At 43.5% G+C, this 24609-nt stretch overlaps 1 protein-coding gene across 9 annotated transcripts in view; it reads right to left on the reverse strand.

Annotated features, from left to right (window-relative positions):
* ELMO1 (engulfment and cell motility 1) overlaps positions 1 to 24609 on the reverse strand; it is a 521109-nt gene that overhangs the window by 10711 nt on the left and 485789 nt on the right. For all 9 annotated transcript variants that reach the window (XM_034659738.1, XM_034659793.1, XM_034659646.1 and 6 more), the window contains 3 exons: positions 22402 to 22514; positions 13035 to 13142; positions 5410 to 5492 (listed from right to left, as the gene is read on the reverse strand). In XM_034659738.1, the coding sequence (XP_034515629.1) occupies positions 5410 to 5492; positions 13035 to 13142; positions 22402 to 22514 (304 nt within the window). The remainder of the gene's footprint in view (positions 1 to 5409; positions 5493 to 13034; positions 13143 to 22401; positions 22515 to 24609) is intronic.

A 24609-nucleotide genomic window follows, 5' to 3' on the forward strand; every position in this document is an offset into this window, starting at 1 on the left:
ATCTATCCTAGCATTATCAGCCAATAGGTCTCCAATCTATTTTCATCTCTCGGTCCTCTGTCTCTCTGTCTTCTGTCTCTCAATCCTATACTCTGAATTCAATGTTTCTCAATCAGAGGATGTTCTTTCATATGCTGGAAGGACCCTGTGCCTTTTCACATCCTCTCTCCTCTTCCTACAAAGTCTTCCTCTCACTTCCCCCCTTAGCAATTTCTTTCCAAAACCTGGATCAGACACCCTTTCCTTCAGGAACCTTTCTCAAGTCTCCTGGGCTCTCCCTGTATTTAAATGTCCCAGACTATAGACAACATTGGATTATTATTGCATGTTGGCACATAAATTTTCTACCTACTAGACACTCAGGGCCAGGTGCCAGGTTGTGTTAATCTTTGAATTCCTAGCTCCTGACACTGACCTGGTAGAAAGAAGACACTCAATCTCATACGAGTATGAATGATGAATGAAATAAACCTCAATAGAAGGCTTTTGGGTTAAGACCAGGGTTTTCAAGCTGATGCTGGAACATTAGCTTCTAGTATAATCTGCTTCTTATTCCAAGTTCATGAATCACACTGGAAAAATAAAATCTGGATTCTAGGACATGGTGAGATGGAAGCTTCTGCTATGTCAAAATATATTCCTATCTGTATCAGTGAGATCTGGTCAGATTGGTTCTTTTCCTTTTTCTATTCTCAGGACCTTGGACAGTGCATCTCAGACGTTGCATGAGACGGCCTGTCAGTTACCAAAGTATTGCTATTAACGAAGTGTCTCCCTTATGAAACCTAATGTCTCAGTTTGCCTTGCTCATCGATTAAACTAACCAAAGTCCCATGGCACAAAACGTCAGAGCCTACCCTCTAGTTGGAAAAACTGTCTGAAGAGCCAGCAACACATGTTGGTTACTGTCCACTATCATGTACCAACTGACATCCTGTGGACAAATTTTGGTCACCTCTCCTTTTAAGCTGCAGGCTTCCCTTTTCTACCAGAAGTCCCAGAGGTAGGGAGCAGCAGGCCTGTGGAGTACTAGGAGAAGGGGTGTGGGTATGGGGGATTGAGGAAGGAAATTCTTAGAACCATGGGTTTCCTTTCTGCCTTTTGATGCTTTGCCTGATGAACCAGGTGTAAGAACACTCAAAACATTGCAAGACAAACAATTTTCATGTGCATGCAATGAAAACACCAGGCTGCCTGTCTCAGCCCCCAAAGTACCCTGGAAGAGCTGGGGGTGACTGGAACATCTTGACCAGCGAATACCAGGGAATAGCCTCCACCTGCTATCTTATCTATGTGTTTATAGCAGTGTGCCCCATTTATCCATCCACCCATCCAATTTTCCATGAGCGCCATGACAAAAAAACAAAAACAAAAATAGATGGGAAAATGTCATTTACTCTGTTCTGTTGGTCTCCTCTATGGCGAGAGGAGTCTGACACAGGAAGGCCACATCCACCCACACATGTCATGTGCTCAAATGAGATCATCATCTCCACACCTGTTTCAGTATTGGTAACTTGTGTCTTCTCCTAATTTTTTGTTTAGTCAGGCTCGAAGTTTATCAGTTTTATTAATCTCTTCCAAAAACCAAGTTTTGCTTTTGCTGATTTTCCCTGTTTCAGTTTCACTAATTTCAACTCTAACATTATTTCCTTTCTTCTGTTTGCTTTTGGCTTAAATTGCTTTTCTACACCTTGTAAGGTGGAAAATTTATTGATTTTAAATCTTTCTTCTTTTCCAATATATATGTGTTTAATATTGTAAGTTTCCGTCTGAGCACTGCTTTTGCCCCATCCTGCACATTTTGATGTTACATTTGAACTCTCTTTAGTTTATTTTGTAATTCCTCTTGAGACTTCTTTGAACTATGAGTTATGCAGAAGTGTATTCTTAAGTTTCCAAATATTGGGGAGATTTCCCAGCTATCTTTCTCTTACTGATTTCTAGCTTAATTCCACTCTGGGCTGAGAGCATACTTTGTATGATTGCTATTCTTTTAAATTTGTTAGGATATATTTTATGTCCCAGAATGTGGTCTGTCTTGGTGAATATCTCCTGTGAGTTTCAGAAGAATGTGTATTCATTCTGCTGTTGTCAGGTGGATTTTCTATTAGTGGAAATTAGATCAAGTTGACTGATGGTGCTGCTCTAAATCATCAATATCTTTACTGATTTTCTGTCTGCTTCATCTATCAATTACTGACAGAGGTGTGTTGAAATCCCCATATAATAATGGATTTGGGAATGTCTCCTTTTAGTTCTTTGTCTTTGGTTTTCTGCAGTTGGAATATCACACACCTAAGTGTTGTGGGTGGGTTTTTTTTTTTTTTTTGCATATTTATCTTGCTTAGTGTTCTCTAAACTTCCTGGATTTGTGGTTTTATATCTGTCATTAATTTTGGACTGTCCTTAGCCATTCTTGATTTAACATTTCTTTTGGATCTTTCTTTTCTTCTGCTATTCTGATTATACATATGTTATACCTTTTGCAATTGTCTCTCAGTTCTTTGGGGTTTTCATTTTTTCTCTCTTTACATTTCAGTTTAGAAGTTTCTGTTGACTCATCTTTAAGCCACTAATCCTTTTCTTGGCACATCAAGTCTACTGATAAACCCAGTAGAAGCATTCTTCACTTCTGTGACAGTGTTTTTATTTATAGCCTTTCTTTTTGATTCATTTCTAGAGTTTCTATCTCTTTGCTTACATTACCCATCTGTTCTTTCAGGTTGTCTCCTTTTTCCATTAGAGCCTAAGACACTTATAATCTAGTTACTTTAAATTCTCTGTCTGATAATTCCAGCATCTGTGTCATAATGGAGTCTGGTTCTGAGGACTGTTTCTTCAGGCTGTTTTTTCTTGCTTTTTGGCATGCCTATAATTTTTGTTGAGATCCAGACATGTTGTGTCAGGCAACAGGAAGTGAGATATACAGACCCTTATGGTGATGATTTATGTTAATCTGGCAAGGAATTAGGATATGTTTAATATTTGCTGTAGCTTTAAGTGCCAGAGGCTTCAAATTCCTCTACTGTCCCTGTTTTTGTCTCCTCTATTTACTTTGGGCTTCCCTAAGTACCCCTCCTCAGAGCGCTTATGTCTTGCAGATCTTTCAGCCCTAATCCAATGTTATATTATCTTGGAGTCTTATTAGTGTGGTGGTAGGATATGGGTGAATAGCATTCTATAATTTCCCAATTAAATCTTCATCTTTTAGGGGCTCTATATCTTCTGGCTGTCACCATCTCAAATGGTATAGGCTTCCCCTTCGCCTCCCACCCTCTCCCCTTTTTCCTGGCTGTAGAGTTTCCTATGGATTTCCTTGAGGCTCTGACTGCTGTTGACTATGTCTCCCCCACCTGCAACCCCACAGTTAAGACAGAAAGGCTAAAATGAGATAAAATGGGAGAAATGCTCTTCCCCTAGATAGGAAAAGAAGGTCAGAAGAACAGGACGTTGTTATGGAGAAGGCTCTGACATATTTCATGATTACTCTTCCTTTTCTGCTGCCGGAGACACAAGGGATGATTATTTCCAGTTCTTCACTGTGAGAATCCGCTAGGGTTACTGGAAGTAAAGCCCATGAAAGTATGGCCCCTAGGAGACTGAAACCCTAAGTTTTTCACCCTCACACTAGCCCATAGTCAGCCTACAGCAATTAGTCAGAATTGTCATTTAAGTGATCCTACAGTTTATATAGCTCCAGTGGATTCTGCTCCAGGTGAGCAGATCTGGCTGTGATTCTCTGGACGCACTTGACTCTCCAGATTCCAGGCTGGCCATGTGCCCGGCAACCTCAGTTCCCTGGTAGGTCCAAGAAAATTGTTGACTTTCACTTTATTCGGTTTCTTCTTACTACAAGGATAGGAGTGACAATTCCCAAGTGCCTTACATGTTGGGACCGAAACCAGTCTCTCCACACGTATTTTACCTAATTCTCTCTATCCCTACTCAGAGTGCATGAGTCCTGGCAGTCTGTTTTGCTGCCAGCTGCATCCTTCTTGGGCTTCTTTGGGTTGTAAACTCTTGTTGCTGCCGATTTTCCCACACTGTTTCCTGCTCAGCTCCAACTGTCATATAACCATGGGGCTGAGTGGAGCCAGTGCTGGAACTGAGCAGAGCCAGTGCTTCCTGAGACTGTGCTGTGCATATCAGGTGGTAGAGGAGACAAACCATGAAGACTGGGAACTTGCTGGTGTGGTTAAGGATGCTCCTCTGAGATGTGATGAGCGCGGTACAATCCCTGTTTCCCCATATCATGAGGAAGAGAAAAGTGTTGTGTAACATGTGACCCACAGACTCAGAGGCATGCCCTTATATCATTATGCTTGTCAGTTAAGCGCATTATATGATGGTGCTGTGACAGGAGTGACAAAGAAGAAATTCATATAGAGTTGAGGTGAGTTATACTTACGTGATTTAGAAAGCAATGATCTTGCTATTGGCCTTCTTGGCTGTATCTGCTCCCCTTTATCTCCCTAAATAGTACTCCTACAGTACAATTGATCTATGGGATATTTTTGGTACCAAGGTGGCTGGAGCACCCAAATCAATCTAGATAATTTTGTTCATGGATGGGTACTATGTATTACAAGATGCTGCGAGGTGGAAACAAAGAATTGGCCCCCTGGTGGCCCTTCCAAGGGCAAATATCTTCAAAGTGGGGGCAAAGGAAATTCTTCCATCTTTTCAGATAGTGCCCTCTAGTACGGGACATGGGCGGTTATGATGAACAGCTGCTTGGTAAACTAGGAGGGGAGGGTGAAAAGTATTGTGATATGCAGAGGATTTAAGCAATATTCACCTTTGGGGAAATTTTCTCCTTTAAGCTGGGTTTTAGTTATTTCACAGTACTTTCCATAATGCTGAAGGCTATCAGTCCCTTAAGTTTTCTAAAATGTTTTGAATCCTCTGGTCTCTGCTTTTCCCTGGCTTCACAGAGACTCCAGAGAGGCTACTGGGATGGTAAGGACAGCAGGAGAAATGGAAGAGATTGGGGTGGAAGTTAGGGAATGGAGAACATGAACATAAATGGGAGGTTAGGAGAGACCCAGAGAATGGATGGGGATGAGCAGAGAAGGCTTGAGGGTGGCTTGGGTAACAACAATGGGGGGGGGCAGCGGCAATTCCTAGGGCTGTCAGGAGACAGGAAGGGAGAGAATGGAAGAGGTGGTGGTGGGGGATTTGGAAGTGATCAGTGAAAGCATAAGGCTAAGGGATGTAAAAGCAGTCAGGGAAGAGGAAAGGAGAGTTGAGTAAGTGATGTGCAATAGCACGGCACGCACATGCATGCACGCACATACACGCACATGCACGCACACGCGCATTGCTACTAACGCGGGGCTGGGCCCCCCAGCCGTCGCAGACTGCACTGTGCAGACAGCACTATTCACAAGAATTTGGAAATCATACCTTGTTTTGTTTAAGGGCACCTTTCTCTTTCATATGAGGGCAGTCCTTCCCCGTCACCACAGCTTTGATATCTGCCACCGGCACTGCAATTCATAAGAGAAAATGAAAGTCACTACACCGTGGGAGAGTTGAGATGTCAGGAAAGAAGCAAGGCTGAGCATGGAGTCTGCGAGCGCAGCTGTCATTCCTGAACTACTGCAACACGAGGAAAGAAAAGAGATAAAAAGAGAAAGAGAAGTCAGGCAAAATCCCAAGACCAGAAACTAAAATGGCTTCTTATATTCTGCTAAAAAGCATCCCTGGGGAGAAAAATCTATGTTCACAAGCAGAACTTGGTTCCCTAAAACAAATCCCTAAGAAAACCCATCATCACTGCGTAAAAGTGATGGTATCAGAATCAGCAGTAATCATCCTACTACCAGCAGTACTAGTACTGGTATTAGTTCCTGCTGCCAGGAACACGCGAGGTGCTTCGCACACACTGCTATCTCCTGCTACAGTAGCTGCATCTATTAGCTTCTGAGTTTTGGATAATGAGGAGAACCTTACCAAAAACAAAACAAAACAAAACAAAACAAAACAAAACAAAGCAAAACAAAACAAAAAAACCGATCAGGATCTGAACACTCTCTCTCCAAATTCTCACTCTCTACCGTCTCTTTAATTCTCACAGCAACTCTGTGAGGCAGTTATTTTTTTTTAAATCCCTATTTTACAGACAACGAAAGTAAACTCAATTGAAGAAAGGGAACATTCTCTTCTGATAGGGAAATGGTAGCTGGTATTTATCTTGGAGATTCTGAGAATAATGCAGTTAGATAAAATGATGTTATCTCGTGTCTTACTCAGGATTTGGAGGAAGATAAAAGACATGGACAGGTTTGTGCATTTCAAACTTTTGTCAAGATCATCTGAGAGAGAAGACAGTAAGATGGTTTGGAACCACACTTTAAAAAACTGTGAAGTCACCTGTCCCTCTTCAATCCCTAATCTTTTAGTCCCACAAGGGACTGTGAACCTAGGGACCCACTTAGGATCTGCAGAAACTTCGAGTAATCAATGCCTTAGTCTCCCTTAATGACGAAGATGATGAGAGATTTCATAATTAAAGTTCACATACTTTACTGATGAATTGTGTTGTGGGGGAGAGATTTAGATGAAGATGAAATTATGAAACATATAGAATATCAAAATGATACAACAGGAAGGCCCTTTAAAAGCTAATATTTTCCAGGTACCCTAAAATTGCTAAGACATTGTTCAAATCTGTTGACAGCCCTAGAGCTTTCTCTAACCCTAGAGAAAAGTAGGGTTGTAATGAACTCTTCAGGAACCTCTGCATATACTCCCTGCTCTCTGTCCCATCACATCTGTTCCTTCATCTTGCAGTCCTGATTCTAGATCATGTTGGCAGGTATTACTTGTGCTGACCAATATCTGGCTTTCCTCCCTTTCTGGGTGTATGAAAGACTACATTTCCCAGCAACCTTTGCATTTAGGTGGGGCCATAGGATTAGGTCTGGCCAGTGAAATGTGAAAGGCAATGGCATGCATGTCTCTTCCTGAAGGAGGCAGTAAAAAGTCCACTTCCTCCAGCCTCTTCAGAAACTGAACAGGCCACACATTCCATCCAGATGGCACAGGTGTGGGATGGCACAGCAGCCACTGGCCTGTGTCCCCAAGGGACTGTGTGGCACAGTCCTTTCACAGCCCATGTCAGTTATGTAACGGGAGTGAGAAGCTCTTGTCGTAAGCCACTGAGATCTGGGCTTGTTCCTGCAGCAGAACGCAGCAATGCGGCCTATCTTGAGTGGCGTAATCCTTTACTTGGGATGCCTTTCCTGCCCCTTTGGATTGGCAGGTTCCTATACATGGTCTCTATAATTCCTGGACCTACTTTGACCATAACATTCACTGACTTCAGCTCTCCTGAAATCCATTTTTATAACCAATAATCAGCCCTGTTCCCCTCGGTGGTCAATCTGGTTGCCTAATCACTACCCCAGGAAGGGGACATTTGGGCACCTCAGGAAATTGGGTTGACTCCGTGTTTACTTTTCAGTTGGACCTCCAGCATCGAAGTGAATTTGTGAAAGAGTTAACCTACACATTCAAAAGCCTTCTCAAGCTTCAGATGGAGTTCAAGTCACAAGTACCTTACGGAAAAAGTCTTTTGTTGTGTGCTATATAACATAGTCAATGAACTAGAAAGAGTTTCTACAATCTATAAATACTAAGTTACCCTTTGGCTTTGAAAACCTATCATATGGAACGGGACAAGAGGAACACAAAAGTCTACAGTGGGAGTAGTTTCAGAATCTCTAATGAGAAGGCTTCAGGGGAGAAAAGGCACTTTTCCGCCGTGCTTGTGGCAGTACATATTCTGTTTTTTATATGTATTGTCCCCTGTCAAGGAGACAAGCTGCTGTATTACTCACAGGATTATGGCTAAGAGGAAACACAAAATTCCAAAAATACAGTGTGGCTTTTAAAGGTTGCTCTTTGCATAGCTTGTCTCTAGATGCACTGGAAGATTAGGCATCAGAAGGGCTAGAACGCCATCCTTTCTATTCCCATGAGCAGAATCAGACTCATGTCTCTTGAAGCTACACTCTGAGGAGGCAGAGGGGGGCTCTTGATTGCTTCAAAGTCAGGCTACGGTTTCCATTAGGCTTTTTTATGTGGGAGCAGTATAAAGAAGTGGTGCCCAGAGACAGGAGAGATAAAAGGGTCCCTGCTGGCGCCCCACCCCCCACTCTAAATCCTTGGGGCATGGCCTCATTTCTTCNTATGTGGGAGCAGTATAAAGAAGTGGTGCCCAGAGACAGGAGAGATAAAAGGGTCCCTGCTGGCGCCCCACCCCCCACTCTAAATCCTTGGGGCATGGCCTCATTTCTTCCAAACCTTTTCTCACTTTGAGCTGGAGTGAGACAATCTCATTTAATACTACCATTTTACAGATGGGAAGACTGAGACCTAAAGAGAGGAAGTAAATTATGTAATGTCACATAGTGGGGGACAGAGTTGGGACTTTTTTCCTTCCACTCTATGCTCTCTAGCTTGGTCATGGCTTCTCCCTATGTTTGGAAGCACCCCAAATCATGCTGAACACAGCCCCAGATGTGGTGATCACTTCAGATACTCCAGGAAACTCTGTGACCACTAGTATCTGTGGAAGGCATTGGAATTGTGATTTGAAAGAAAAATACATTTGAAAAAGGAAGTGGGGCCCCCAAAATAGTGTTAGGTTTCACCACTGGGAGCCCGACTGAGGCAGAAACTACCCCAGGAAGTAGCTAGTAAGCCACGAGCACTTGCTGTATACACAGCTCCACAGACACTCCTGTGAGTGGTGATACAGAGGGGCACAGTTGGGTCCTATCCCTGCACGGTTCAGTGAAGAATCCGATCTCTAACTTGGCAGCACAGGGCAGTGGGAGGGGCACGCCTTTGGAGTCACAGACTGGCTTTGACTTCTAGATCCACCCCTGGATCTGTTCCACTTTGGGCCGAAGTGCTTGGAGCCTAAGCCTCCTTGCCGGCAATGTGGAGCTCTAGCAGCAGCTGCGTCATAGAGCTGCTCCAAGAATGATGTCCTAGTGCTGGAGCGGGATCACTGTTGGCTTTTCATCTAGGCAGGACAGGGTCATGGGACCTTGAACAGGTTATTTAAATTTTTCTGTACCTCAGTTTCCTTGTCTGTAAAGGAAGGGCAATGATGTCTACCTCTCCAGGTTGGTGAGAGGGTAATTTACGTAGAGCTCTTAGCACAGTGCCTGGCATATAGTAAGCCCTCAATAAATGTTGTTCACAATTATTCTCATTATCAATAATCAAAATTAATTGTCTCTGTAGATCGAGAGACCTGAATTATCCACTGTGCTTCGGTGACCCAAATTGCCCACTTTGCTTTGCTGTTTCAGCTGCTCCTCTCATCCTCCATAACAGGATTAATCGCCTTGTGAGGGGTGAGCCTTCTCCTCCCTGGCCCCTTTGATGAGGGAGTGAGGAGGTCTGGCCTAGATTCTTTCAAAGGGCAGCAGTGAGGGGCCTGGGGCATGGCTGGAAAGCTGCGGAGTCTAGTGTCTAGTGGGGGTGATGAGAGCCTGTAAACATGGTGATTGGGATGTGGGGCCATATCTCCTGCCAAACAGAAGTAATATGAGAAGAGATTTCCTAACCCTTTGGGGTGACGACAGCTAAGGAGAGGCCCTAGATCTCCACTCACCCTCTCTGTATTAAGAAGATTCAATTACACTCTTTGATTCATCAATATCTCAATATTCAGCACTGATTAACTCAAGGGGCGGAAGACAATTTCACCCTTGGTCTCAGGAGAGGGCAATCGAACATGGCAAGAGTGATGGCACTTGATATTAATTAAAGGAACATTTCATTTTTCTAGTGGAATGAGGTTTATGACTTCTAAGGGCTCTAAGAGGATGGGCAGAATGCAGAATTGGAATTAAATGTAAACCAGTGGCAGGTCTGAAGCAGCCAAATTGAGTTTTCTAAGCTGGGGCCTGCTTATCCCAGGCACATACTAGGTCCATTTTACTTCTCACATGAATACACACCCTCCCTGGCTCATATGTGCATACAGACACAATCTCACCAACACACGCACACGCACACCCTCCTATGTGCATACACCCGTACCGGTATGCATTCCTGGTTTATCCTGCAATGGATAAACTGTTGAGGGAGCAGCTCTTCTGAACTCTGAGGTACGGGCTTTCAAAGGCTGCAGTGGAAGGGGAAGTCTAGAGTTTTTGGAGCCATTGTCAGAAGGGACCATTGTAACCCTTTCCCAGAACCAATATCACTTCATGGCCACAACCAAAAGCTGTTTGGAGATTTGCAGCTCTGGCCTTGCTCTTCTGCAACCATTCTGGCAAGCTGGTTCTCCCTGGCATTGCCACTCCGGGTTTATAGCTAGTTACTTTCACCCTGGGCTCTTGGGGGTGCAGGCCTTGCTAGAGCTGGGGGTATCTGCTTGCAGGTAAGCCCAGGAACTTCCCCTACAAGACTCAGGAGTTGTCTGCGCCTTGACCTTCTCTAGGAGTAGAACTACCAATTTCCGAAGCAACAGAACCAGCTAGAATGGGAGTGCTGCATATAAAACCTGCAATCAATGCCAACCAAATGTCTATCTGTGGGTTGAGAAGAGGATTATGTCCCTATAAATATAGGGATAAATAATATGTCCAGTGAGTGGGAGAGCCGATTCACTGGCCCACGTGGGGAAACAATGACTCAAGCTCTGTGTGCATGTGCGTGTGTGTGTTCTGCCCAGGCCACTTTCCCTATTTCCTGGTCAGGTTAAGAACAAGACTATGGAAGACTTTGTATAGAACTTCTGGTTGCCTTGAGCAACAGTAAATTTACCTCTTTATTTAACCACTGTAGAGCAGTGATTCCAAATTGCTGGCCTCTGGACAGTTCCAAGTTCATGAAGGAGGTTTCACCAGTGAGTTTTTACCAGTTAATAGCAAAGAAAGGATAATGAAGACACAGCTGTGAGTTTTTAATAAAGCTAATTTAATTTAGTAGACGGGACTGTCCTATATTCCAAGATTAGGTCTTTCAGGTCTTCCTTATTGTTTTTCATGATCAAGAGCTCTTTTTTTAATGAAAGGAATGTGATAATAAATTTTAGTTGGATCTCATTTTTTAATAGACTCCCCCCCCAAATTAAATGTTGGCAACCCACCATCAATTCACTTTTTTTTGTTCTTTTAAAATATTTACTTACTGGTGAAGCCAACTTTGGGAAATCACCATGAAGAGAAGAGTATCAGGCAGTATCCAGCTCAGGGGTTCTCATTTTGGGTGTGCATCAGAATTGCCTAGAGAATCTATGAAGACTGAGATTGCTGGCCCCCACTCCCAGTTTCTGATTCAGTGGGACTGAGCTGAGGCCAGAGAATCTGGATTTCTAGTAAGTTTTCAGGAGATGCTGCTCATGGTCCAAGGGCCACCCTCAGAACCACTGGTCCAGCTTGTCCATGGTGGAAAGGGGAAGGCTTTCTGAGACCTGATGGGGCAGGGTCCTCGTTACTGGTAGAGGCTCAGAACACTGCCACAGTAGGGATGCACAAATGCTGTCCCAGACTTTGCAGTTGTGCCTTTCAGATTTCCTGCTCTTCCCACCAGTGGGGCCAATAATGTGGGCCAGGGAGGCAGTGCTCTTATGACAGCAAACAAGATAGCTTTCTGAACTAAATGACTCTACAAAGACCGACTGTTTCATTTTGAAGCTAGAGGAAGGGAGAATGTTCCAGGCTATCTGCCTGATATGTCAGCCCAGAGTCTGAATGTGTCAGGAATTTCTCACTTGTGGTTACTTGTTGCCTTTGGTGGCCACGAGCTGCAAGGAAGGCAGTCCAGAGCTGACTTCAGTGGGCCTTGGGGTGACAAGCAGAAAGGTGCTAGGATGTGGGGGTAAGGATTTGGTCTGGGACATGCTTATATGACCCATGCAGGGTCGATGTGAATTTTGAAGGCTATTCAAAAGTGTTTTTATTTGTTTTCTCAATCTCTCACTCTTTGGTTTTTCTACATGGGATATCCTCTGAGGTTATGTTCATTTTATCTCATTTCTTTTCCAAATAAATTCATCACCCTTGTGTATTTTAATGTTTCTATACCTGTTTAATTTGTACACTTATTACTGTCTAAAAACCTGGAACCTGGTTGGGTGTTGGGCTAAAATAGTCTAGAAAATTACTGGCTCTCCAAAACATACACGTTAAAACAGACATCATACAGAAACAGCAAATAAATACAAATAATAAGTATTTCAGGGAATAGTTAGCTGACAGTAGAATGTAACTGATCATGGATTTTTCTAAGTGTCTCAGTTACTTCTCTGAAGTAGGTTAGCCATTCTGGGGTCTGCCATTAGCTCTGCATTATAATGATGGGATACACTAACCTATAATGAATAAATGAATAAATGTGAAATTATTTTGGGTCGCAGTGCCCGGGTGGCTCAGTCCGTTGAGTGTCTGCCTTTGGTTTAGGTCATGATCCCAGGATTCTGGGATCGAGTCCCACGTCAAGCTCCCTGAGCAGCAGGGAGCCTGCTTCTCCCTCTCCCTCTACTCCTGCTCTCTTGCTCACTCTTTATTTCAAATGAATAGATACAATCTTTTATTTTTTATTATTATTATTATTATGTTGTGTTTGTCACCATATAGTACAACATTAGTTTTTGATGTAGTGTTCCATGATTGTTTGTGTATAACACCCAGTGCTCCATCTTTTAAAAAATCATTTTGGGTCACCAGAAAAAGACAACTGATGGAGCCAAGTTTATATCGTCTTTGCTCCTTGAAACAACACCTGGAAAGTAGTGCAAAAGTGGATGTCTGAACCCTAGGTTTATGTCCTTCGGGAAAGATATGTGAACATTCCTTTTGCACCCTCCCTCTTCAGCCCCAAATCCCTAATCCATCAGGGTCTCATGCATGATGAGAATGCTCAGGCTGGGACTTAACAAGATGAGACATGCCCAGTGGGTTGTCTAATTTGGGTTGGTAGCTTTCCTGCACGCTATTTTGTGACCAGGAAGCTAAACCAACCACCCAAACTCAGTCCTCCTACACAGGAGAGCCACTTACGTTTGTCCTGCAAGGAATCGTGGGGCACTTCCCCCTGAGGACTCTCTTCCAAGTCTCCATAGTGTAGGACCTTATGGTTGGGTGAAAGTCGACAGTACCAAAATTTGTCTGAAGGGAAAAAAACAAAACAAAACACACACACAAATTTATAAGGTAAGTGATTCTGATTTCCAAAAATATCGACAAATTTGTTTCCTAATAGGCTTGCCTGGAAGAACAAGCAAAACATCTGATTTTCAGTCTTCAGGAAGGAAGGAATTCTAGGGCCCTGGGTAATAAGTCCTCTTTTGATGCTGATGTCTAGTTAGCACTGTCCTGTTAACCACTCAGCAGGTTATTTAATCCTTCAGGAATAACGGCACCAGGTTTTCCAAGGCGGTGGTTTCCAGAGGGTTATTTCATCAGTACCTGTAATGACTATGGGAATTATTCCTTGTCCATGTAGGTCTGGCAATAGTGGGGAGGGAGATGTAGAAAAACCAGCTTTCTTGGAACTCTTCTGTTTCCACAGTCTTCTCTGAGCTGTTAAGACTGTTGAGATAGCTGTGTGCCATATCTGAGTTGGTACGCCAGACCCCCACCCCTGGGGCTAATACACATCAATTAATCCAAGAATGAATTGTTAGGATGCTAGTGGTACACACAAGGAATGGAATTCACGAGGAAATCATCTTAAAATAATTCAGGGATTTGGGATGCCTGGGTGGCTCAGTCATTGAGCGTCTGCCTTCGGCTCAGGTTATGATCCCGGGGTCCTGGGATAGAGCCCCACATTGGGCTCCCTGCTCAGCTGGGCAGGTCTGCTTCTCCCTCTGCCCCTCCCCCAGGCTGTGCTCTCTCTCTCTTTTCCCCTCATGCTCTCTCTCTCAAATAAATACATAAAATCTTTTAAAAAATTAAAAAATAAAGTGATGGTGAGTGTAATAAACCTGTCCCACTGGGAGAGATTCCCACCCCTTCCTGCCAGAATGTGTTTCTAGGGCAGTTTCAGAGACTCCTCCTTCCAATCATATGAGACCATTCCTGTGGGAAAGCCTTGTTTATTCCAATTCCAAAAGCACACTTCTTCCTATCTCACAGGCTTATACAAACATTTTTATTACATTGGAATGCACAGCAGGTTAAGTTGAGGGAGTTATTTATAAGAATGACCCTAAGGCCCTGGTGATGTCTATTTCTTTGTTTTTGTCTTAAGTAAAAAAATATTTTTTAATTTCAGATGTACAACATAGTGATTCTGTACTTCTATATTTTACAAAATGGTCACCACAATAAACGTAGTTACCATCTGTCACCATACAATGTTACATCTTGGTGTTTCTCATTATTTGCCACAAACCTTAGGTAAGCGACTTGCCCTAGCACGTGTACTGTGAATAGTTACTGATGGAAGAGGANTTCTGTACTTCTATATTTTACAAAATGGTCACCACAATAAACGTAGTTACCATCTGTCACCATACAATGTTACATCTTGGTGTTTCTCATTATTTGCCACAAACCTCAGGGTACTCATGAGCCCAGACAGTGTGGAGAAGCCAGGGCTCTCTAATGACAGCCCCTGTCTCGTAATGCTACTGTTCCAATCTCTTGGCACAGTGCCTGCACATAGGAGTAGCACAGTTGGTGTTGGCTAAATTGATAAATGAGGACCCAAGGGGACTTAAGACACAAAGCATGTATGACCTTGAAAGCATCTATGACCTGTAAGTCCCTCTGTGCAGTTACACAGCTGGCGAACATGATGGCCTTGGTCAAGTCACCTCATTACTGCGTCTACAAACGTATTGTTTTGAAACTACTCTGATTAGAAAGTGCTCCGTAACATTGTAAGGAAAGTGTTTTCCTATCCAAAATTGTCTTTACTGCAAAACTTATGTATTAACTTGGACTCTTTCAATAGAAAAAATAAAGTATTAAAAATGGAAGGAAAAGCCACATAATGAACAAAGAAAACGCCCAAACTTAATCCACAAGAGCAAAATGCCTCTGTGATTCCCATCTTCCTCATCTATAAATGGGGTTTGAGAATTCTTGAATGTAGTCAGAATATGGCAATCCATATAGTTTAAAAAGAATCTGAACTCTGCTGGAAAAATTTGAGAGGAAAGGAAAAGTTATTTGATGGCTAGGGAAACATCTGGCATTGCTCAATTTTCAAAATCATGTTATATCTACACATACAACACAGGTCACTTTCCTGACAGACTATTTCAAAGGGAGAAAATAAAGTTACTCCCTGACTAATCTACAGTCATTTCAATTAGGCAAACATATAATCACCAGTTCTCCATGAGGAGAACACATTTGGGAATCGGACTCGTGATTCACAATAGGAACTGTGAATTGCAAAGGAGCAGGCAGTGCTTTGGCCATGACCATCAGGAATGCTCTCGGGGGGCCTGCATGACAGGCTGTGTCGGTTCCTCCTCCCCAAAGGGAGCTCTCACCTTATCTAAACGGCCTGCAGAGACTGCACAAAGTAGGCTGGAGAGATTTACTATGAAGCTTCCTTCCCCTGATACATCGACGGTGGGATTTTTAACTAAGTGAGCAACTGATGGGTCTCAGAAAGCTGGCAAGGAAGTCGGTGAGCTGTGCACTGGGACACGCTGGTCTTATTCTGAGTAAGGACCCAAACTGTTCTTTTCAGGGGTTCCTCACTTCTTAAGCTAGGATAAGCTCTAGGGGTAATGGTAGTAACGTAAAGCCCAAGGGCCAATATGATGCAGTCAAAGATCATTCATTCTCAGGATATTGGCAGAAGTAGTGCACACAGTGCACACAGATACACTGTGAAGTAAAACGCACAACTCACATGCGTTTGTAAGACTTCAAAAATTTCTGCTGCATATGATTTCAAGGGACGTTTTCTTATCCAACGAATATTTGCAGTGTGCCTGCAATGCAGACAGGACTCTACTGTGTACAGCAAAAAATTACCAGGGTGAAAGGCAGACACGAGAGACAGAGCCAAGAAGATCGAGGATGAGGAGCTCCCTCGGTTCTTGGTGGCAACTGAGAGAAACATGGTGGAAACGCTTGTTTCCCTGGTTTAGGAAGTAGGCACAGGGACTCAGCAACTCTGACTCTACGGCAGGGAAAATAGGAATAGGGAAGGTGTCTTGTGCGGCGTGTTCTTCCTTCTACTCAGAAACCCTGGGAGAACAGTGGCTATTTATCAGGGTTCCTGCAAGTAAAGCAACCACTGTCTTTGCAAAGTTGTGGTGGATGTTCGCTGAAAAGAAACACAAAAGGCCTCCTGGAACCCCACTGTAACAGCCTGCGGTGCATGGCTGATCGATGTCCTCCTACCTCTGGCTAACTCCTTTCCTGTCCTATATGAGCTTCTCTTTCTCAGGCCACTACTAAAATAGGGAGAGAGCGAAAAGATCTGTACGTCATGCATGTAACCAATTGCTCTGTTCCTCCCCGTCAAACAGCAAGTCTTGGATGGATGACAACACTGGAGACGTGGCTGAAAGTCTTGGGGAGGCTGTTTTGACTCATAAGCAAAAGGGCAGATGCCATGACAGGCCTTTCTCCTCAGGAGAAAGCCTGGAGTCCTTAGCTCGGGGAAGGTTTAGAGGCATCGTAACTGGTGTGTGTCTGCCTCAAGGACAGTGGAACTGGCAGCTCCGAGCAACAAACCAGGCTGGCTCGTCGCGTGAGACAATTTCGTGTCAGCCAGCAGCAGCAACTTGATTTGCAGTTTCTTTTATGGTAAGAAAAATGTGTATTTCTTTTCAAAACCCAGCATGATGCTACCAGTTCCTCAAGCCCTCTGGGCAATGAATGAGTGGATTGTGTCACTAAAAGCAATTAGCAGGAAGCAGTGAGAACATTATCAAAGATTGTTTACTAGCATTGAAAGAATAAACAGGAGTTAATATAGGGGTCTTCCAGTCAATTACGAGTGTTAGCACGTTAATAGCCATTTCTTCATTTTCCAAATTAAAAAACTGACAAGAAGGAGACAATTGTGTGCTTCACTTTCTTGGTCTGTCTCTGTATGAGTGCGTGTATGTGGGCGTGCACGCATGTGTGTGCACGTGTGTGTGTGCAGGATCAGAGAGAAAAGCTGGTTTCAGAGCTCACAAGACTGGTAAGGTCTCCAGGGCTGATTAAAGCTATTCCCAATGTTGCACAGATCATTACTGAGCTAATAACCATGGACAACTGTAATTCTTGCAGCACTGTTTGAAAGAACTTTCTGCAATGACAGAAATACTCCATAGATACTTATCAAATAGTAAGAAAATAAGTTTTAAATTGTATTTTAGTTCAATTAAATGAGCCATAGGTAGCTATACCCAATTGTATGACTGACCGTTAGTCTTCAGCATTCAAGGCTAGAGACACGTCTGGGGCTGGCCAGCAGGACTGCAGGGCAGTTGGGCAAACTGAATACTAGGTACCATTGTTGAGTGTGAAATGCTGGGCGGGTCAGAGAGACACAGGGCACAGCAAGAACGGAGTCTTGATCAGCTCTGCCGAGGACTCACGGGGACATCTTTATCTTGGGTGCAAAGCCCCCAGTTGGCAGGTGGCTGCTGGCCCAGGGAGCCCTGAGAGTTCTGTGTTTGGGAAGCAGGTGGCCTTTACTAAAGTAAAATCTTAGGGCACTTCTATTAGGATTTTGGAGCTTTTGTAGGTTAGCCTAAAATGTGCAATATCTTTAGTGTGTTCAGTTCTTTTTCCTGCCTAGGCCTGAAGCTTTCCGAGTCATAGAAAACACGAGGGACCCCAGCCATGTTTTTAAGGGGAGATGTCTTCTTTGAGGTGATGAGATACCAGATTGCTTGTTGGTCCAGTAAAGGAAGACAATGAATATACACAGAGACAGAGGCCATCCTGCCTTCCAAATCTTCATTGCACTGGAGAATCTTTAGAACGAGGGATGGTGTTCTGATTCCGAGTTCTGGCCCCCTGCAGACTGCTGCTTCCTTTCACAAGAGAAGTTGACTCCAGAGCTCCAAATCCTTTCAAAGACGGTTTGGCCTAACTGCTGCTTTGGAGTCACAGAGACCTGGGCTCCCCACCCGGCCCTCACACATCAGCTAAGCAGCCTCGGCCAAGATGTAAGAATCTTAGGGATCCCTATTCCTGTTTTGTTAAGTAATGTTAATTACTATCTAAAACATATATAAAATATCCATTTCTGCACCCTGCACAGAGCTGGCTCACAGCTTTTAGCATCTTCCTGTGCTTCCTGTTAACAGTAACCCCTCTTGTCCACTCCTGCTTCCTTCACCTTCTGAGAACAAGGATCATCTCTTCTTTTGAGCTACTGGAAAGTACTTTGTCCCTGAAAATCAACTGGATTTTCTTCCTTTGAAAATATGTGATTTATCCCTGTTTTTTTTTAATAAAAATGAATTATGATAAAGTTTAATTAAATAGCAAATGAAAATTTCAATGGGGGCTAGAGGAAGAAACAGCCTGCTCTTAAGGAAGGTTCATTTGGTTACTGCACCTGAATATACCAGTTGGCTCTAGGTTTTCTGAGAGAACGGAGAGACCAAGGTAAGGTAGATCACCCCTGGCAGTGACACGGAAGCAAGCCAGTTCCTCGGGGCACATGCTTTGCTAGCATCCAAGTTCCAAACTAAGTTTGCCATAGTAGTGCTTAGAGAAGGTTGCTGTGTTACTGCTTAGAGAAGGGATGCTGGCCAACAAAATGGACAATGTTTTCAATGAGAAGCAAACGTTTCATGCTATCATTTCTTGTAATGACACTCCAGTGTGTAGCCCTGGGCTCTTACCAAGAATATTCAACATGAAGGATCCTGAAAGACTCTAATCTCTGAAATATAAGGAAAATAGGGAGTAGTTCCTGATCCTGCAGATTCTCATGACGCAAATAATGGCTCTACCACAGACAACTTCCGGAATTTCACCTGAATTCGGTCCTGCAGAAGCCCGGGGGGCACAGAAGCAAGCCAACAGATCTCACTGTAAAGGAGTCTGACGGGCACCTTAGCTACTCTGTGGAGGGAACAGAATGGAGTGAGGTTGGTATGTGACATCCATTGCCACTCTCCCACCTATGTTTAAAAACCTATATTCTGAGGATCTACAAGCTAAAATTAATGCTAAATAGCCCTAAAGCATGTTTGACAATGTGCGAAGCACTCTACTGAGTGCTATAAACGCAGGATTTTATTTAACCCTTACTTACAACTGACATCACTTGGCAGATGAGGAAATAGGAACATAGAGAGATCTAGTAGGTTGCCTAAGGCTGCCCAATAAGCGAGTGGGGAAGCAGGGACTTCAGTGCCTCTTGATGTGTCTCACATGACTTACTGCCTCCAAGTTCTAATGTGGCCAGAATTCCTAGAAACCCAGATTTGCGAATATCGACATCAGTCTAACCAAGTAGCAGAGCTGCGAGTGAGGCAGGCAGAAGGATGGGTAGGTATTAACTTGCGTCTTCTAGCCAAATGTGGTGTGGTAAAGGACTCTGTCTGCTCCCCTGCTTTCTGGTTTTGTGGGACAGAAAGCTTTTTCATATTATCCCCTGTACAGTTAATGCTTAAATCGGGCTCATCTGTATCTGACTCACTGTTGAACAAGTTTAAATGGAGTGTGGCCGCCATTCCTTTATAACGTGCTTGCTCTTTAACCTGGGAGGGCATGTGTCTGTTGCCTTCTGAGAGCTCCTGTAGAAGTACACATCTTTCGAAGGGATTAAAATGATTTTACGGGGGCGCCTGGGGGGGCTCAGTCAGTTAAGCGTCTGCCTTCTGCTCTGGTCATGATCTCAGGGTCCTGGGATGGAGCCCCAGGCCAGGCTCCCTGATCAGCAGGGAGTCTGCTTCTCCCTCTGCCCCTCCCCCTGCTCATGCTCTCTTTTACTCTCTCTCTCTCAAATAAATAAATAAAATCTTTTAAAAAATGATTTTACGTCATATCCTCATTAATCTGTGTAAATCTAAGTGGAATGTTTCAATGGGGTGGTAAGAAACCAATTTCATCACAGTCTGCTTTGAATCCCTACTTTTATGCACAGAGATTTTAAATCCATTTACCAAACACCAAAAGGCCTTCCGTTATGCACCCAGAAGGATGATTTTATATTAAACACAGATGGCCAGCCTCCCTATGGAGCTTAACTAATAAATTCATAATCTAGATGCTAATATTTTTTGTTCATTAGGTAATTCGTTTTTACAAAACTGGAAAAATTTACAAAACTGGAAAAATAATGGGCTAATACTTCTTAAGCCAAAAGACTGTCATTATTATATCTAGAAACAGTATTAGTCTAGTAGAGTTTTATCCATTTCAGCCTAGAAAGGGAAGACTCATGGTAAAGTAGACTGGAAGGTTAAGCTGAGCTCTTTGAATTATGTTCTGGAGGGTTCTAGCTAGACATCAGTGGAGGCGTTGGATGGTATGTATCCGTGTGCCATCTCCTCTCTCCTCCTCCCACTTCTATGTCCTTTGCCCATGCCAAGTAAATAAAAACTTTATAAATCATCCTATGGGAGCAGTATGTCCTGACTATTGATTTTTCCAAAGGTGATGAAGAGATCAAGCATAGAATCGACTATCTGGCTAAGTGAGCTAAGAGATCATCTAGTCCAATTCTCCCACTTATTTGATGGGAAATTGTAGTCCTGAGAGGTCACATGTCTGCCTAAAGGCTCTCATTTGGTTACTTAGAGTTGTGAAGCCTCGAGTCAAGTCTGCTCACTCCCAGCTCATTGCTCTTTTCCTACACAATCTCCTAGAAGAGTAGCTGCTACCCTTTGTTGTGGCTTTCTGAGGGCTACATTCATGATTACCTTCCCTCCTCACACTAACTTCAGGACACAGGCACTGTTATCCCCATTTCTGATGGGAAGACTGTCCACCATCACACAGCTGGTTGGGGGAGAGGCAGGACTGCACCCATTTCATCTGGCCCCAGGGCTCTTGCCCTCACCACCATACCACACTATCTTCTGGAAAAGCATTTGCCCTGATGACCGATGTCTAGATGCAAGGAGTGCGGTGAGAAAGGAAGGAGCTGCTCTCCCAAAGCCAGCCTTTCTCAGTCCCAGCTGGAACTCAGCTCTTATTATTATCCTACCCATTGTCCTCTCCCCTGAGGTCCCTTTGGAAGCTCAGTGCCATAGCTTGCCATCCTTTGGGAACAACCTATGTGTTCATTTCTCAAGGAAATTCTGCCTTTGGAAGTTCCTTAACATGATTTTTACCCATAATATTTGAAATAGTTTGAATTTACTCAATATTCAGCACAAAGTCATTAAAGTAAATGGCCGGGGGATGGGTTCGGCATAAACACAAAATGATGTTTGTCATTAGTGGGTGAGCTCTGCATCTGGGCAGAGCAGCCACTGATTGTCACAAATATCTGCCAGAGTTTCTCCTGGGCTGTAACGGGTGTTCTTCCTGGTAGAGGTTCTACCGCTTAGACTCATTCCTGGTTGTCCCTCAATCTTGTCACCTCTCCCCAGATCTTATTTTTCAGTTTTGTTTTCTGTTTGTTTAGAGGACAGTATGATATGAATCCTGTGACTTTGCAATCAGCAGCCTGTCAAGAGAGGAAGAAAGCAATCAAAGGACTTTACGTCCCTGACTGAGAACCAGCTGGAAGTGCCTCCTGCCTCTTGGAACTAGTCTAATGGCACCCATTTGGACATGGTATTTTGGGATTAAAATTCACGTTCCTCTTGCAAGATTATGAAAACCGATTCTATCCCACCTTGGTTCACTGTTGCTTCTATCTCCAGATAAAGTAATTTTCACCTAGAAGGGAATCAGTATGGGGATTTGAGAATTAGGGCCATCCATGCTGGAAGTTCCAAGATCAAGTCCAGCTATGGGGGCCGGCTCTCCTGACAGAAGAGTGAGTCATTAACCCATAAAAAAATTTTTTTTAAATAAAAATAAAATGAAAGAAAGGGCCATAGAGTTGCTGGAGTATGAATCCTTGCTCTTCCACAACTTTGGGCAACTTATTTAACTCCTCAGTGTCTCAGTTTCCTTATCTGTGAAGTGGGTATAATCACAGGGTTACCTAGGGTTACCATGAGGATGAAATGCATTAAAATAAGTAAAATGAGAACCTGGTACATGGTAAACTCTCGATACATGTTGGCTCTTCTTGCACACCTACTAGCAGACTTGTGGCACTAAAGAGCTCAGGTGGCTTTTCAGTACCATGGGTCTTCTGGTAATTCTTTGATTTTCCCCAGGTACGCATGGGGAGTCAGAACTTACCTGGACTGCTATACCCATTCTGAGTCCAAAGCTGCAAGGCCTCCTTTTAAACCGGCACCCATACGCCATGCTTCCCCATGGAGCAGGCCACCGCTCACCCTAGCCGGGGGCACAGTGGCCCCAGACACAATACCTTGCCTCCGCCGGCAGTTGAGTTTCCTAAAGCAGGTCCCTTCCACGAGGCGGTTCAGGCGTTGCTGCTTGATCAGCTCCAAGATTTCTGGCTGGATCTTCTCCTTTAGTTCCCTGTGAAGGACAAACACGCAGTGCACAGCATGCCTTGAGAACAGCGCCTGGTTGAAAGAGCATCCGGGCAGATGGGGCAGGGAAGTGCAAGCTGCATCATCCCACGACCATCCCAATACCTCCCAAGGCGGTGCTTTAGATAATTATTTATTAAGAGTTAGTGGACACGGTTATCTGTTAAAACAACATTATAGATTCTCTGACATTTACAGAATACCCACCAAAGCACCAGCCGCTTCAGTGACGTTTTGCTACACCAAAGTCTCCTGAGAAATTTCTTCACTTGTTTCACAGAGCCACAGATATAAACTCACGCAGAAACTCACTTGGCTTTGCCAGGACAATAAATCTTCAGTCACATGTCCCCCCCAAAAGCACGTAAACTCCCAGACTACATTTGTGATCTGACCAAACAGCAATATCGGGCAGCCCTGTAATTACTGATTCCACAGCAAACCACAGGACCACATTTTGCTTTCCACTCTATCACTTACAAATGGGAGCAACATGTCATCCCCCATTCTAGCCCACAGAGATTGGGATAATGATGGGATAAATTAGGGATTATTTGCATCTTGAGTCAGGCTAATACGATATAATTTAGTTTTAGATGTACTATGCCTTAAAGATATCAGAACAGGGAACAATTTTTTTTTAAATCTCTTTTTTTCTAAGAGCATAATTTAAAAAAAATTTTTTTAAAGATTCTATTTATTTATTTGAGAGCGAGAGAGTGAGCGAGCAGGGGGAGGAGCAGAGGGCGAGGGACAAGCAGACTCCGCGCTGAGTGCAGAGCCCAATGGAGGGCTCGGTCTCACAACTCGTGAGATCATGACCTGAGCTGAAATCAAGAGTCAGACAGACACTTAACCAACTGGGATATGCAGGTGCCTCAAGAGCATAGTTTGTTTTTTTTTTTATCATGTGAAATTTATGTAGTGCTCTAGCATTTGAGTCTAAGTAAAGCTAGAGTTGTTCTAGTTGATGCTGGACAGGGAGAACCTCAGTAGTGTTAAAGTATTGATTAGAACATAGATCTAGAACTAGGAAGACTAAGGTTTCGATCTAGACTCTGCACATGACTCACATTTCATGTAGCTCATCTAAGTCTCAGTTTTCCCACCTGTAAAATGGGGATAAGAATCTTTTCTGGGGAACTGCTGTGACTCCCAAAGGAGATGGTATGAATGCAAGTGCTTTATAAGCTCTGGGCAGGAATGCGAGGTTATTACTGAATTTGCTTTGATAATATTCTCTCCTTTCCTCAGGCCAACTCTCCATATGTCCACATGTCACTGTAATCAGGTAGTGGTATCATCCGATTTTAGCTCAGCTAACATCCCCTTCCCACTCCCCCTCAAAAACCCCCAAGTTTTGGGAATACGTATTAGTGTCATTAATAAATGGGTAATATTATTTCCATTTACAGGTGGGGAAAGAGCTCACAGGGGTTAAGCATGGAACTCAATCTTCTGCATACAAACTGCTTCTATTTACATGTGAGATAAAGAGAATTAAAAAGTCACATCAAAGGATCCGGCCATCTAATGGGTGTGTCCGTACTCTGCTAATATATATTTTAAACTCGAATGGCTTCAAACCTCCTGTCATTTGATACTGTTGCAACAGAACATTTATAAAGCATAATATGGAGATCGAGCCCTAAAAACACACCTTGGTACATTTGTAAAGCTCTCCTGTGCAGACCTCCAGGGTCTCACCTTGGGCTTTCAGACCACTAAAACTATTTATTATCAGTGTTCACCTTTTATAAAATGGACTTAGTATATTGCAGTTTTGATGAACCCTGCTCTGAATGGAAGAAGAAGGTGTGTGTGTGGGGGAATGCCAGGGCAGCCACATGCGACAATAAATCACTGCTCCTGACTTCCAAGCCAGGGTGATGGGGCAGAGAGGACAAGACAGCACCAAGGGATGGAGAAATCCCTGGAGAAAGGGTTTGGGAATTTCACTGTTTCTTAGGTTGTGATGTATTTATAAACAAGACTTTGAGTAGGCTAGAGTTGAATTATTAAAATGGAGATAAAGATGCAGGAAAGAGGACCAAAAGGAGGAAATAATTGAAAGTACTTCC

The sequence above is a fragment of the Ailuropoda melanoleuca genome, chromosome 1 (genome assembly GCF_002007445.2).
Source record: "Ailuropoda melanoleuca isolate Jingjing chromosome 1, ASM200744v2, whole genome shotgun sequence".
NCBI classification, from domain to species: domain Eukaryota; kingdom Metazoa; phylum Chordata; class Mammalia; order Carnivora; family Ursidae; genus Ailuropoda; species Ailuropoda melanoleuca.